Below are 12,562 nucleotides of genomic sequence, written 5' to 3'. Positions count from 1 at the left end.
CCCCTGTGGCTTCTTTCCAGGTTCTGGAACACACCAAGCATGTCCCTGCCTTTGGAAGCCTTGAATTCTCTTCCTGCCAGATACACAAATGATTTGCTCCCTCCCTATCTTCAAGTCTCTGTTTATATGTCATCTTATCAGGGAGGACTCTGACCACCTTGTATGAAATAGCATTCACGGGACTGAGAATCCCCTCTTTCCTCCCCTACTTTATTTTCTTCCATAGTCTTTATTGCCAACTGAGTTGCCACTATTTTCTTGCTTATTCATTTATGGCCTGTCTCCCTCTACTAGAATGAAAGCCAGTAGAGCAGATATTCTATTTTTTTTTTTTCACTGCTATATTCCCAGCACCTTGAACAGTGTTTATCATAGAACAAATACTTAGTAGATATTGTGGAATACATGAATGAATGGATGCAGTGTACGGTCTATTGGTATAGGTAGCCTATTAGCTAGGACACAAACAAAGAAGTAAGAGCAACTAGAAAATGAAGAAGCTGAAGTGATAAAGGAATGAGCATTTGGTTAAGGGAAGACCTACTAATAACGGAAGTCAAGGAGAGCTTCTAGATGACTTTTCAGCCATGACCTGGAGGATGGAAAGGAGCCAGTCCTCAATGGGACAAAGGGGAATTGGGAGAAGAGTGCTTCACAGAGAGGGAACAGAGAGTGTGGGAGAGCAACAGGTCGTGAAAACACTGGGCACGTTCCAGAAACTGCATAGTGAGCAAAAAGATCTATGAGGTTGGAAAAGTCAGACCAGCTACAGCTATGCACGAAGAACTTGTAAGGAGGGTGAATTTTACTTCAATCAAAGGCCAGTGCAGTGAAGAGTAACATAAACAGTCTTACAATGAGTCTATGGTGATAGAAATCAGAACAGTGCCTGTGGAGAATGGGGATTGGCTGGAAGGAGGCCTGAGGAAACTGTTGGGGATGACAGAGATATTCTTTACCTTGCTTTAGGTGGTGTATACACAAGTGTATACATTTTTGAAAACTCACAGAATTGTACCCTTAAGATCTTGCATTTAATCATGTGCAAATTTTGTCTCAATAAAAATAATGCATCATTAATAATGGCATCAAAAGAAGAAAAACTACAAAAAAACTGCAACAGAGTTGCAATATTCATGTACATAGATGAGCTCTATAGGTCCTCAGCCTGCATTGAGGCCACTTCCTGGCTGCTTGTGGCCAGTGCATGGCCACAGCTTCAAGATGTGAGTACACTCAAATGAAGTCTTTCAGGAAAAAAACAAAACAAAACAAAACAAAAAACATGGGTCCAGAGTGACTCTGGGTGAGGAGGGAAGAGGATTTTGCATGATTTGGTGGGATTTACATCTCTGTGGGATGACTCTGAGAGGAGAGGTGATCAAGAGGTGAAAGAAATCAGCCCCTCTATACCTTCACATCTGTTGACATAAGGTTAAGTGAGGATGTGCCTGAGGCCTGAGCAAGATGAAGCTCAGCTTCTCCATAGCTGGGGCTGTGATAGAAGGTTATGCATACTCTACTCCGTACATACATTTATAGGTCTATGCCTGCTTGGGATTGTTTGGCAGATGGAGGACATGGTGTCAGGCCTGGCAGCACAGCATGAAAGCATGCATGCATCCATTCTCACTCGCTCAGAGCAGCTTTCGGCCGCTGGAAACATAAAACACTTCTGTAGCTCTGAACCTGTCTATGCGTGTGTTGATATGTGCCAAACCTTCTCTAGATATGCCTTCGGGAGTCAGTATAGCCTACCAGCCAGGAGAGTGCTGAGGGTGCTAGATGTAGACAGATGGCTGAGTTTTCACACCTTCAAGGTGAAGGAGCCGTGAGCAAAAGAATAACCTTTTGGGAGACTCTCAAGAACATCTAAAGATAGATATGCCATCTCCAAGGGACTGCTGGTGCTCAAACTGAACTCTCATCCCAAGCTAAGTTCTTGTGGCAGCTAGGTAGCTTTCATTCATTCATTCATACAGTCACAATTCACTTGCTACCAAACAATATACATAATATTAAATACAGTTATCATTTTACAGATATCATTCCCTTAGTTATCCATTCAGCTTCAATGAGAACTGTGTAAATGGTTTTCACTACCTAACTTTCTAACAGAACCCTCTGTCGTTGGTTTATCATCTCCAACTCTTTAAGTTTCAAATTTACTCAATATTTTTCTTAACCAAATCATTTATTTATTGTTTTTAGTCAATGTAAATTTGTTTTTCCCTTTAACTCATTTAGCGAGAGCAAGTTCACCGTGGATAGTGGAGGAGGGAAGAATATGGCATCTTATCTCTTTAAGCCTTGCCTTCCTCTGGCTCCTTTCTCAGAATCTTTATCCACATAAAGGCTAACTGTTCTTAGACTTGAGAAAAATAAACCTTTTAGAACTAGGCTTCTCCCATGAGTAGGTTTTTATTGGTTTGTTCCCTAATAGGTGTGGCAAAACCTCTTTCCTACCTTTCTGCACCTTTTTCACTGGAGTTGGCTGCAGCTTGGATAATACACCACGACCAGAGTCTCTTGGATAAGTGATTGTCAGCAATAGCTTGAGAAACAAACTGTGTCAGAAAATGATTATTTTTCCCCAAATGGTAGGCTTAGGCTTCATCTGTCTTCCTTGTCTTTGTATACATTTGACACATAATTGGTTTTTGTTTTGTTGTTGTTGTTGTTGTTGCTGTTGTTGTTAGAAACAGGGTTTTATTTTGAAAACAGAAAACCAAACAATATTTTAAAATGCAATCTATTGATGTCATCATATTTGGCTTGGAATACATAAGAATGCAGTGACTGAAATGTCTGTTCTAAAAACATAAACTTTTTTTTTATATCAGTACCAACCCTCTTTAATTTAATAAATGTTTCCTGAATGAAATACAACTGGATAATGAAGTGACACAGTTTTTTTCTTGTGAATGGTATCTTTCATTATGACTAGTTCTAAGGTGAGGAGGTAATCTGGATTATTTTGTCAAACAACTGCCTGATAACTAAATGAAGATCTACGTGGTGTGATTTGTACAATCCTGTGAAGACCCCATCCGACTTCCTCCTTTGAGATTGCCTACTTGCTGCTGCCTAAACTTTTGCTGTTAGAAATTAACTCCTGATATGAGGTTATATGCCTTATGAAACACAAATATCCTGAGAGAGATAACACATGAACTTTATCAAGCATTTTGACTTTAATGGATCTGTCATATCTATTCTTGACAGAAAGCATATTTTAATAGATAGGAGGATGAAAATAAATATGAAGGCATATATTAGCTCCTTATGGAGAAAATATACTTGTTGGGATGTGTAGGAGTGCAGAGAAAAGAATAAGAACAGAGAAAGAGGAAGGTTTCTAAATTGTCATATTCCTTGACCCAATAATTCTATTTCTGATTGGCCAACCTGAAGAAATAACAATAAACATGAAACAAAGATGTATGTGTAATGATCATCATTGCAGTATCATTTACAACAAAATAAAATGAAAGCAGTCTAGATGTCCAATGATAAGGCTATGGATAAATACATATGATATGCCTTTAGGGCGCAGTGGTCCAGCCATTAAAATTATGCTTCTGAATAATTTTTAAGAGCATCAGATAAAAGTTCAAACAATATTGTACATTTTCTGTTTGGAAACAGAAAACCAAACAATGTTTTAAAATGCAATCTATTGATGTCATCATATTTGGCTTGGAATACCTGAGAATGCAGTGACTGAAATGTCTGTTCTAAAAACATGAACTTTTTTTTATATCAGTACTAACCCCCTTTAATTTAATAAACTTAATATTCCAAACAATATTGTACAATAGTACATTGTACTGTTTTATGTGTATCTTATGTATAGACACATATACCATATATATGTAGTATAATCTCAAATATCTAAAAGATAGGCATGCATATAGCATACATATATAGTATGATCTGAAATATCTAAGAGATAGATGTATATAGAAAAGACCGACTATATATGTTTATGTGTGTGTGTTCGTATTAATAGCAGTGGGATTTAGGGTATTTATTGTCTTTGATAATTTTCTATATTTTCCAGATGAAAAATAAATGGGAATTGTTAGAGAAAACATTATTTTCAATATTTATATATTGACATTGTCTTAAAAGGGAGATTCCTTCAGATATGATAGTTTTTTTTCCGTGGCTGCTAGGCAGGCATTGATAGTTATCATGTACTTCACGGATCTGACTGTACGTTTTGAGAAGAGCTACCATAAAAGCAATGTCTAATCCATTATTGAAATGACTGCATAGGTTTCTGAAAAAAATGTGGGCATTGGACTAAATTTGAATCTGTGGGACAGTTTTTCAGAATTGAATTTTACAAGATGTTCCTCATGCCTCTAAGGCATGTTCTTATAATGGAGGGGTTTATGGCTATGGGGGAAGGACACTTAAAGAACATTTAAGTTCATCAACAAAGAAGCTGTTATTTTCAGGCCGGGCGCGGTGGCTCCAAGCCTGTAATCCAGCACTTGGGAGGGCCCGAGACGGCGGATCACGAGTCCAGGAGACGAGACCATCCCTGCTAACACCGTGAAACCCCGTCTCTACTAAAAAATACAAAAAACTAGCCGGTGCGAGGTGGCGGGCGCCTGGTAGTCCCAGCTACTCGGGAGCGAGGCCAGGAGAATGGCCGTGAACCCCGGGAGGCGGAGCCTTGCAGTGAGCTGAGACCGGCCACTGCCCTGCCCAGCCTGGGCAACAGAGCGAGACTCGTCCTAAAAAGAAAAAAAAAAAAAAAAAAGAAGAGCCGTTATTTTCGCAGCATTTGAAAATCTGGCTTCCCAGCGTTTGGCTGAGATGACTGAAGGCTGGTGACACTGTGATTTGGCATCTAGCAAGATGTAGTTACTCTCTCAGGCCATTTAGCTCCAGTAAGTTTCAATTTAAATTATGAAACAGTGAAGAAATGTGAAAGTTCCAATCAGCAGCATAATTCTCAATCACACTGGCCATAATATGCTCCTGAAAGATGTTTTCTTTGACTGAATCTTTGCCATGAGCAGCTAATTTTTGTATTTTTAGTAGAGACAGGGTTTCACCATGTTGGCCAGTCTCGTCTTAAACTCCTGACCTCAGGTAATCTGCCTACCTTGGACTCCCAAAGTGCTGGGATTACAGGTGTGAGCCACCGTGCCCAGCCATAAATTCTTAATTTTCCTTAGCATAACCACAAACGTGAAAATAATTAACACTTTTCCCAGATCATTAGGATGCTGTTTTGGATTATTTCAAGCCTGCTGGGTGAAGGACAGATTTATTTTGTATTGAAGACAATATTTTTAATCAAATACAGTTCTGAGATTTCCCCAACCCTTATGGGGGATGTCTGACTCTTATTGAGGGTTAAGGTAAATGGCAAGTGATATTCTTAGATTTAGCACTCCTTGAAGACCATACATTTCCAAAGAAGAGCTAGTTGTTCTCCAAGGAAAAAATGTGTCAGATTTCTGCTGTATTGACTAAATTGTAAATTGAATAAAATATTTCTTTTATTCTGATAGCATTTACTATATTTATAGAATTAATATGTATTTATTATAGATAATTTGGAAGACATAAGCACACAAAGGAGACAATAAAGATCACTCATAATTTAACCTTTTAGTCAAAACCACTGCTAACATTTTTTGTGTATGTTTTTGCCATGAGAGACAGAGCAATAAATCTAGAGATTGTTGACGAGTTAATGGGTGCAGCACACCAACATGGAACACGTATACATATGTAACAAACCTGCACATTGTGCACACGTACCCTGGAACTTAAAGTATAATAAAAAAATTTTTTTAATCTAGAGATTGTTATGGAGAGAGTGATGTAGATATACATAAAGATATTTTTCTTTTTAAAAATAAGATTATACTGAAAGAATTTGGGAACAAGATTTTTTTTTTTTTTTTTTTTTTTTCCAAAATGGAATAAAAAATTTTTTCCATGTCATTAAGTATCCTTCTACCACACAGGGAAAATAAATCTTTCTCCCTTATTTTGACAGGACAGTGATATTGAAGCGTTGGCCAGGTGTTTGGAAAATGTCCTGGGTTGCACTTCTCTAGGTGAGTAAGTTCCTTTAGACTTCAAAATACATGGGCAGCTACTGATTATCTTGAAATAACTTTGAAGAAATCTTACAAGTGTTTCAGTCTGATATCCTAGTATAACAGATGAAGAAACTGAGGCCAATAGAAGTTGAATGTCTGACCCAAGGGCCAGGAAACTCAAAGAAAAATTGCTTATTATTATTGTAAGTAACTCTTAGTCTCCAAGGATGAAATAATTGAAATTCAGTCGTCCCTTGTGATCAAATGGCAGCCTAGCAGTGCATAATAACAAGTTTTTGCAGTTTCTGGAAAAAGGAATCTCCCTACCTAACTTGTCCTGTAGAAGCAGAGTACATTCAGTTAAGCTGGGAGGACCATCACTCCGAAGGTCAGTCAGTTATTTGAAGAGACTTGGTCTGAAAAACAAAACTAAAACTCGTTTAGCATTGTCAGTCTCAATAAATAGGACTTCATGGATATGCTTCATGGATAAAGCCCTATTTCTTAGTTTCTTCTATTTTTTTTTTTTTTTTTTTTTTAATCTGAAAAGCCTAACTGCGATACACTCTAGCACTAGATGATAAACTGTGACACAGAGTATTCTTACTAGATGAAAGGGCTGAGATATTTTTTTCTTCTAAATTTGATTACAAGGTTTTATTTAAAATATTTAAACTGTAAACCAAAAGCAATCTATTCAAAGGGAATGGCAGGGTAAAAATAAACAGTTAAGTTTTCAGGTGGGCAAACATTCACTATTTTATTAGGAGCTTTACGCACAATTTATAGCCTTTATCTTGCTTATTCCACATCTCCATATGGGAAGCCTCAGTCATAACACAGGTCTTTGATTTTCTCACCTGACCATCACCCTGTGATCTGTTTAATTGTATATCAAATACACTTATTTGATACATTTAACATTTAACAAATACATTTAACATTCAAGCATGACTTAAGACCAGGAAGGCTTTTTCCTCTCTGGACCTCAGATCAGATGGCTAATTTTCAAGTTAGGCTCCTTGGAGACCTCCAGAATGAGGGGTTGGGGATACTAAGCAGCATGAGGACAGAAGCTGTGTCTGTACTGCTCATCTCTGTTTTTCCAGAGTCTAACACTGTGTCTGTTGCAGAAGAGGCTCTTAAAAAATATTTTAAAATATTTAGGGTCAAAGGTGGGGGCTCACACCTGTAATCCCAACGTTTTGGGAGGCTGAGATGGGAGGATCACTTGAGGCCAGGAGTTTGAGACCAGTCTGGGCAACATAGCAAGACCCTGTCTCTAAACAAATTTTTTAAAATTCAGCCAGGCATGATAGCCTGCGCCTGGAGTCCTAACTCCGTGGGATGCTGAGACTAGGAGATTCCTTGAGCGCAAGAGATTTAGGCTGCAGTGAGTTGTGATTATACCACTGTACTTCGGCCTGAATGCCAGAGTGAGACCCTATCTCAAAAATATATATTATTGTTATAATTTCTATAAAGTAAAGGGGTACAGTGCAGTTTTCTTACATGGATATATTGCACAGTGGTAAAGTCTGGGCTTTTGGTGTAATCATTACCTGAATATGGTACATTATACCCATTAAGTAATTTTTTATCCCTCACCTCTCTCCCAACTTCCCAGTCTTCTGAGTCTTCAACGTCCATTATTCCACACTCTATATCCATATGTACACATTATTTAGCTCCTACTTATAAGGGAGAACATTGGTATCTGACTTTCTGTTTCTAAGTTGTTTCACTTAAGATAATGGCCTCCCGTTCTTTCTATGTTGCTGCAAAATTCAAGATTTTATTCTTTTTTTGTGGTTGAATAGTATTCCATTTTGTGTGTGTGTCTGTGTGTGTGTGTGTGTACTGTTGTTATGCAATCATCCTTTAATGGACACTTAGGTTGGTTCCATATCTTTGCTGTTGTGAATAGTGCTGCAATAAACATAAACGTGCAGGTATCTTTTTGATATAATGATCTTTTCCTTTGGGTATATACCCAGTAGTGGGATTGCTAGATTGAATGATAGTTCTTCGAGAAATCTCCATACTGTTTTTCATACAGGTTGTACAAATTTATATTCCTACAAAAATACTGTATAAACTTTCCTTTTTCTCTGTATCCTCATCAACATCTGTTATTTTTTGTCTTTTTAGTAGTAGCCATTCTGACTGGTGTAAGATGCTATCTTCTTGTGGTTTTAATTTGCATTTATCTGATGATTAGTGATGTTGAACATGTTTTCATGGTTTTTGGCCATTTGTGTCTTCTTTTGTCTTCTTTTGAAAAATGTCTGTTCATGCATATCCTTTGCCCTCTTTTATTCAAGTTAGTTGCTTTTTTTTTTTTTTTTGTGATGGTTGTTCAAGTTCCTCATAAATTCTGGATATTAGTCCCTGCCAGATTCATAGTTTGCAAATATTTTCTCCTATTCTGCAAATTGCCTGTTTATGCTGTTCATTTGTTTCTTTTGCTATGCAGAAACATTTTAGTTTAACTAAGTCCCATTTGTCTATTTTTGGTTTTGTTTCTTGTGCTCTTGTAGTCTTAGTCATGAATTCTTTGCATAGACTAATGTCCAGGAGAGTTTCCTCTAGGTTTTCTTAAAAAAAATTTTTTTTTAATTCCAATAGATTTTTGGGGAACAGTTGGTGTTTGGCCACATGAATACGTTCTTTAATGGCAATTTATGAGATTTTGGTGCACCCATCACCCAACCAGTGAACACTGTACCCAACGTGTAGTCTTTTATCCCTCACCACTCTCACCCTTTCCCCCAAGTCCCTAAAGTCCAAATGTATCAATCTTATGCCTTTGTGTCCTCGTAGCTTAGCTCCCACATGAGTGAGAACATAGGATATTTGGTTTTCCATTCCTGAACTACTTCACTTACAATAATAGTCTCCAATTCCATCCAGGTTGCTGCAAATGCCATTATTTCATTCCTTTTTATGGCTGAATAGTACTCCATGGTATGTGTACCACATGTGTATGTGTATCACATTTTCTTTATCCACTCATTGATTGATGGACATTTGGGCTGGTTCCATATTTTCGCAATTGCAAATTGTGCTGCTATAAACAGTGCGTGCAAGTATCTTTTTCATATAATTACTTCCTTTCCTCTAGGTAGATAACCTAGTAATGGGATTGCTGGATCAAATGGAAGATCTACTTTTAGTCCTTTAAGGAATCTTCATACTGCTTTCTGTAGTGGTTGTACTAGTTTACATTCCCATCAACAGAGTAAAAGTGTTCCCTTTTCACTGCATCCATGCCAACATTTATTATTTTCTGATTTTTAAAATTATGGCCATTTTTTGCAGAAGTAAGGTGGTATCACATTATGGTTTTTATTTGCATTTACCTAATACTTAGTGATGTTGAGCATTTTTTCATATGCTTGTTGGCCATTTGTATATCTTCTTTTGTGAACTGTCTACTTATGTCCTTAGCCCACTTTTTTATGGGGTTTGTTTTTGTTTTGTTTTTTTTTTTTTTTCTTGCTGATTTGTTTGAGTTCTTTGTAGATTCTGAATATTAGGGCTTTGTTGAATGTATAGATTATGAAGGTTTTCTTCCACTCTGTGGGTTGTCTGTAAACTCTGCTGATTATTTCTTTCGCTGTGCAGAAGCTTTTTAGCTTAATTAAGTACCATCTATTTATCTTTGTTTTTGATGCATTTGCTTTAGGGTTCTTGGTAACGAAGTCTTTGGCTAAACCAGTGTCTTACAAGGGTTTTTTTCCGATGTTATCTTCCAGAGTCTTTATGGTTTCAGGTCTTAGATTTAAGTCTTTGATCCATCTTGAGTTGATTTTTGTATAAGGTGAGAGATGAGGATCCAGTTTCATTCTTCTACATGTGACTTGCCAATTATCCCAGCACCATTTGTTGAATAGGATGTCCTTTTCCTACTTTATGTTTTTGTTTGCTTTGTTGAGTATCAGTTAGCTATAAGTATTTGGCTTTATTTCTGGGTTCTCTATTCTGATCCATTGGTCTTTGTGTCTGTTTTTATACCAGTACCATGCTGTTTTGATGACTATGGCCTTATAGTATAGTTTGAAGTGAGTTAATGTGATACCTCCAGATGTATTATTTTTGCTTAATCTTGCTTTGGCTATGCAGGCTCTTTTTTCATTTCATATGAATTTTAGGATTTCTTTTTCTAGTTCTGTGAAGAATGATGGTGGTATTTGATGGGAATTGCATTGAATTTGTTGACTGCTTTTTGGCAGTATGGTCATTTTCATAATATTGATTCTACCCATCCATGAGCATGGGATGTGTCTCCATTTGTTTGTGTCATCTATGATTTCTTTCATTAGTGTTTTGTAGTTTTCCTTGTAGAAATTTTTCACTTATTTGGTTAAATGTATTTCCTAGGTTTTTTTTTTTTTTTTTTTTTTTTTTTTTTTTTTTTTTTTTTTTTGGTTAGCTATTGTAAATGGGAATTGCCTTCTTGACTTGGTTTTTAGTGTGATTGTTATTGGTGTACAGAAATGCAACAGATTTTGGTATGTTGATTTTGCATCCTGAAATTTTACTTAATTTGTTCATCTAATCTACCAGTTTTTGGAGAAATCTAGCATTTTCTAGGTATAAGATCATATGATCAGCAAACTGAAATAATTTGACTTTTTTTTTTCCAATTTGGATGCTATTTATTTATTTTTCTCTTGCCTGGTTGCTCTAGGTAGGACTTCTAGTATCGTGTTGAATAGGAGTAATGAAAGTGGGCATTCTTAACTTGTACCAGGTTTAGGGGAATTACTTTCAACTTTTCCCCATTCAGTATGATGTTGGCTGTAGATGTGTCATATATGTCCTTTATTATTTTGAGGTAGGGTTCTTTTATGCCTCATTTGTAGGTTTTATCATGATAGAATGCTGACTTTTTTCAAATGCTTTTTCTGCATCTATATAGATGATCATATGGTTCTTAAACATTTTATGTGGGTACATAGTAGGTGTTTGTATTTATGGAGTATATGAGATATTTTAAAATAGGCATACAATACGTAGTAATCATATCATGGAAGCTGAGGTTTGGGTCTGGAAAAATGCTTAGGGTACTTCCTGGAGCCTTTCTTTCTTACCAGCCTGCCAGCGTTTTTCCAAGTTAGCACCAGGGCTGGGGAGGGACAAGGTGCTCCTCCATGGCCTGGATTGCATGGTCCCCCAGTGGAAAGCTGGATCATAGAGGAACACTCTCTCTCTGCCTCCCATGTTAGGGCTTTACTCACAGTTCTCAGTCAGTTGGTGGCATGAAGGCTGTCTATCCATCCTCTCTTTACTGAGATCTTTCCTTTTCCAGTGAATTCCTCTGTTCTTTCTTGAATAAAAGATTATAGTGTGGATCTCTGTGCACTATTTTGCTTTTTCCATGTGAAATGTTTAAAAATACTTTTAGGAGAAATTAGATGTAGACCCTGTTCTTTTCCCAGTTTCAACCAAAATTATCTTCACTCTTATCTATTTTATAAATTGAATTTCTATAAAAGATTGTGTCTTGAAAAGATAGATTCCACTGCTAAAATTGAAATAACACTGATTGAATAGTTAATATCCAAATTCCCTTCTAAACTGGGTGGTTTTTTTTCCTTAAAGAAATGAGCATTAGAATCATGGAGTAAAAATACACATTTATCTCTGCTTGAAGCCCCACTAATGTGACAAAAAAGGAATAAAGCTGATATAAACCTACAGAAAAAAAGAGAATATAAGAGGAGATGGAAGCAGATAAGAGCTTTAGTGAACTTGAGAAAGATATAAAGCAGATGGATGAGTAATAACTGATTTAGAAAATGGAGAAAGCTGGCCAGGCGCAGTGGCTCACACCTGTAATCCCAGCACTTTGGGAGGCCGAGGCGGGTGGATCACAAGGTCAGGAGATTGAGACCATCCTGGATAACACGGTGAAACCCCATCTCTACTAAAAATACAAAAAATTAGTTGGGCGTGGTGGTGGGCACCTGTAGTCCCAGCTACTCGGGAGGCTGAGGCAGGAGACTGGAGTGAACCCAGGAGGCGGAGCTTGCAGTGAGCTGAGATCACACCACTGCACTCCAGCCTGGGTGACAGCAAGACTCCATCTCAAAAAAAAAAAAAAAAAAGAACAGGGAAAGCTGAAAGCTAAGTGCCTGAGATGTATATAAGGAAAGAAGGGAGGGTAAGGTGTAGGCTAGGAGAAGCAAAGCAACTGAACCTACAGAATCTCATAAATGCTCGAGATTTGGAGGCCTCAACTACCTCTGAAGGCATGGTATAGGTGAAAATTAAAATGGGAAGGTTCCGGTACCAGCCATTGCAAAAACATGCCAAAATGTAAAGACCATCGAGGCTAGGAAGAAACTGCATCAACTAACGAGCAAAATAACCAGTTAATATCATAATGACAGGATCAAGTTCACACATAACAATATTAACCTTAAATGTAAATGGACTAAATGCTCCAATTAAAAGACACAGACTGGCAAACTGGAGTCGAG

General features: G+C 37.3%; 1 protein-coding gene across 10 annotated transcripts in view; it reads left to right on the top strand.

The window, feature by feature from the left end:
- Positions 1–12,562, top strand: part of NEK11 (NIMA related kinase 11) — a 318,233-nt gene that overhangs the window by 209,694 nt on the left and 95,977 nt on the right. For all 10 annotated transcript variants that reach the window (XM_017862319.1, XM_017862325.1, XM_017862318.1 and 7 more), the window contains one exon: positions 6,029–6,089. In XM_017862319.1, the coding sequence (XP_017717808.1) occupies positions 6,029–6,089 (61 nt within the window). The remainder of the gene's footprint in view (positions 1–6,028; positions 6,090–12,562) is intronic.

Source organism: Rhinopithecus bieti, unplaced genomic scaffold, assembly GCF_001698545.2.
Source record: "Rhinopithecus bieti isolate Rb0 unplaced genomic scaffold, ASM169854v2 scaffold_62793, whole genome shotgun sequence".
NCBI classification, from domain to species: Eukaryota; Metazoa; Chordata; class Mammalia; order Primates; family Cercopithecidae; genus Rhinopithecus; species Rhinopithecus bieti.
This window is presented reverse-complemented; position numbering and strand designations above follow the sequence as displayed.